The following is a 3375-nucleotide window of genomic DNA, read 5'->3' as shown; positions in this document are numbered from 1 at the left end:
CCTGCGCATTACGCGCTCAGCCGCGTTAGCATAACTAAGCTCTCTTCACGTGACGAAGGAGGAAGAGCGAGTACGCCTGTGCACAGCCGTCTCTTGGGGCCTTTGATGTATGTTGGGGACAGGTGACGTCACGGCGTTTCTGAGCCTGCGCTAACTTGTCAGTCTCTTTCGAAACCACCCTAAACTTACATCCAGGTGACCGCTTCTGCGCGGATAGTCGTGGGGCATACGGTAGGGGGCTGCGAGGAGGCTTTGGCCTTAGCCGGGTAAAAGTTAAAATCTGTACATTTCAGTGAATGATGAAAATTCAGGCTGGATGAAAAACACGACGTTTAATCAGGCATCAAGTAGACTAGCAGTGACTCTAGCCTGCAAGGAACTCCTCTCCGCCTTCTAGCCCTCATTGGTCAAAATCGTCCCCCGGTCGCGCTGCGATTGGCCAGGTCGGCCGCCCGCCGCGTCCAATGGGCGGCGGCCGGCTTTCCCGCGGCGATTCGCTTTTCCAGTGGGTTGTAGTGGCGGCGGCGGTTGAGGAGTGCAACGGTTCCCCGATTCCAGCGCGACGATGGCGGCCTTGGGGCCCGGAGGCTACGCGAGGAACGATGCAGTCGAGAGGCTGCCATCTGTCATGGCGGGAGTTGCTGCGCGCAGAAATCAGACCTCCCCGCCCCCTGCTCCACCGCTCTGCCTCCGGCGGCGGGCACGACTCTCCGCGGCACCCGAAGACACGGTGCAAAACCGGGTGAGGAGCTTGCCTGCTTACCCTAATTCAGGCTCCCTGGGCATCCCGTGGCCCCTCCCTTAGCTCTTTGGCCCCGCTCGTCAGTCCCCGGCACTTTCCCTCGGGCTCCCCTCTGGCCCACTTTGTCTCCTAAAAGCCACGCCCCTTCAGCCGACGCTCCTCCACCTCTCTCGGGTACTGCCCACCTCAGACCCTTAGACTCAGTGCATTCCTGGGGTGTCTCCTCCCTTTTCTCGAAGTGCATTTAGATCTACTAATCACCTCCTAGTTCCGCTTTCTTGCGTATTCCGTCAGTCACCTTTATATATCTGTCTGGGCCCTTCCATTTTTGTTAATCTTGTGCCCCACTGGGTCTTTGGCGTTTCAAATGTTTCATCTGTATAAAATCATTAGAAACGTATTTGAAGGTCACTTCCTCCCTCTCCCCTTACCCAGTCTCCCTGCTTCGTGTTTTTTTTTTCTTTTCTTATTACTGCTGACATCTGCTTTACCTATTTGTTCTGTTCGTTTTCTATGCCCTCCATCCTATCACCACCAGAATGTTAGCTCCAGGAGGGCAGGGATTTTTGTCTGTCTTCCTCCATTCCTTGTTTGGACATTTTATATATAGGACATCCATTCTGTGCCCTAAGTGTATCTGTCAAAAGGAATGTTGAGGAGAAAAGTGTAAGCTGCTGGTAGCGTGGGCTGTAGAAGCCCAGTGAGTGTGTAGGATGTACGGACTGAGTGGGTGGCTGAGGCAGCTGTGCCATGTGGAGCCTGCTGAGGCAGATGCTTCTGACTTGGACCTTTTCCTTCACAGGTGTCGCTTGAGAAGGTGCTCGGCATCACAGCCCAGAACAGCAGTGGCCTAACCTGTGACCCCAACACAGGCCATGTGGCCTACCTGGCAGGGTGAGCAAATGGGTGGGCTTAGGCTTTTCCATCTGTAAATACAGATAATGCTGCCTACCTCTGAGGGCTATGGAGAAGATTCCACATGTCCATTTGTGTCTAGAACTGTTCCTGGCATGTAGGGAGCACTATGAAAGCCTTATTGTGACAGCAGTTGGGAAGTGGCAGTGATTCTGGGAAAGATAGGTGGTTAAGACCCAACCCATGGTATCAGGCAACCTGGATTTGTGTCCCAGCTCCATTATGTGTTCTTTTCTGAGCCTCTGCTTTTCCATAAAATAGAAGTAGCAATACACTCCTCTTGGGTAGTTGAGAGGACTGAAGGACATCCTACAACTGTTTATTCCCCTAATGCTGATCTAGCCTGGCATTGTTCTAGGCACTGAAGGGACCTGACCACCACCACAGGGCTGGGCAGACTCATAGTCATTCCTGATGAACAGTAACTATAATAGAATCTTTGGGAAGGAGCCCAAGTAGAGGACAAGGGTGGCTTTTGAATCTGAGGGGAACGGATTCACATCCTTACTCTGTCCCTAATCCGCTGGTTGGCCCTAGGCAAAGGACTTTCCCTCTCTGTGTTTCAATTTCCTCTTCTATAAAATGAATCTAAGATTCCTGACCTCACTTGGCAGTTGTGAGGATTTAAAGAGATTGTGTACATGAGACCTTTATTAGCCCAGGGCCTGACAGAATAATTGCTACAGAGGAAATGTTGGTTTCTATTTAAGAATGTATTAATAATAATGTGAAATGCCCTAGAATTCTTTGCATAGAAGGAATGCAAACCTGGAGGAGGAGACAAGCATATCTTCTGTTCAGGCAGCCTTATTTATGTGCAGGCTCCCGTGTTGGGAATAGGATCATCCCTGGGAACCCCAGTACTCCCCTCAGTTTGGCATGTTTTTCTTTTTCTTCCCAGCTGTGTGGTGGTGATTTTGAACCCCAAGGAGAACAAGCAACAGCACATTTTTAACACTGCCAGGTAGGCTGAGGTCTGGGTGTGGGATAGCAGTGGGACCAAGGGGGATTCCAGTGAACAAAAGAGAAGAGAATCTCTGCTCTCAGTTACTCAGGGGAGACAGACTAAACCAGTTGGCAGATTACTAGCCATATGACCATTGCTATGGAGGAAATGATGGGGATGTGTTAGGGCAGGTTTGAGGTCAGAGAGTGGGGGGAAAGCCATATCAGAGGGCTCAGGGAAGGCCTCCCTGAGGCTGAGACTTGAAGGAAGTGAGGCAGTGACCTGTGTGAAGGTGTGGAGAGAGTGTTCCAGGCCAAGGAAACAGCAAGGGCAAAGGCCCACAGTTACTAAGAATCTTGGGTTGTTGAGGAGCAGCCAGGGGTCTCTGTGCCTGGAATGGAGGAGTGGGTGAGGGGACTAGGAGGCTGGAACATGCAGAAGCTATGTCACATGAGCCTTGGGGACGGGGTGGGATATTACACTGAATGCAAAGGGAAGCCACTGGAGGGTGTTTATGCCCTAGGGATACGCTCTCCACAACCCAGCCCTCCAGCATGCTCTGTTTCCCTTCCCTGCTGCACTCTTCTCCACAAAATGTGCTCCTTTCTCATATGCTATTGAATTTTTTCACTGATGATATTCACTATCTGTCTCCCTTCCACAATGTGAGCTCTTGAGGGCAGGGACTGTCTCAATAAATTTCTGTGTCCCTATCAGCTAAAGCAGTGTCCAGCATGTTGATGGCACTTATTATTTCATGAATGAATGAATG

At 51.0% G+C, this 3375-nt stretch overlaps 1 protein-coding gene across 5 annotated transcripts in view; it reads left to right on the top strand.

Annotated features, from left to right (window-relative positions):
- The window catches only part of WDR62 (WD repeat domain 62), a 61129-nt gene that overhangs the window by 10333 nt on the left and 47421 nt on the right, over window positions 1–3375 (top strand). For 2 of the 5 annotated variants that reach the window (XR_012126695.1, XM_073226016.1), the window contains exons 1-3: window positions 223–742; window positions 1545–1636; window positions 2559–2621. Coding sequence is in view for 4 of the 5 variants with exons in the window: in XM_073226016.1 (XP_073082117.1) it covers window positions 566–742; window positions 1545–1636; window positions 2559–2621 (332 nt within the window). In the remaining variant the exon portion in view is untranslated. Of the gene's footprint in view, window positions 1–66; window positions 196–222; window positions 743–1544; window positions 1637–2558; window positions 2622–3375 lie in introns of those variants that run through there. The other 3 variants (XM_037021435.2, XM_073226015.1, XM_073226014.1) reach the window with 3 other exon arrangements.

Source organism: Manis javanica, chromosome 17 (assembly GCF_040802235.1).
Source record: "Manis javanica isolate MJ-LG chromosome 17, MJ_LKY, whole genome shotgun sequence".
Lineage (NCBI taxonomy): Eukaryota > Metazoa > Chordata > Mammalia > Pholidota > Manidae > Manis > Manis javanica.
This window is presented reverse-complemented; position numbering and strand designations above follow the sequence as displayed.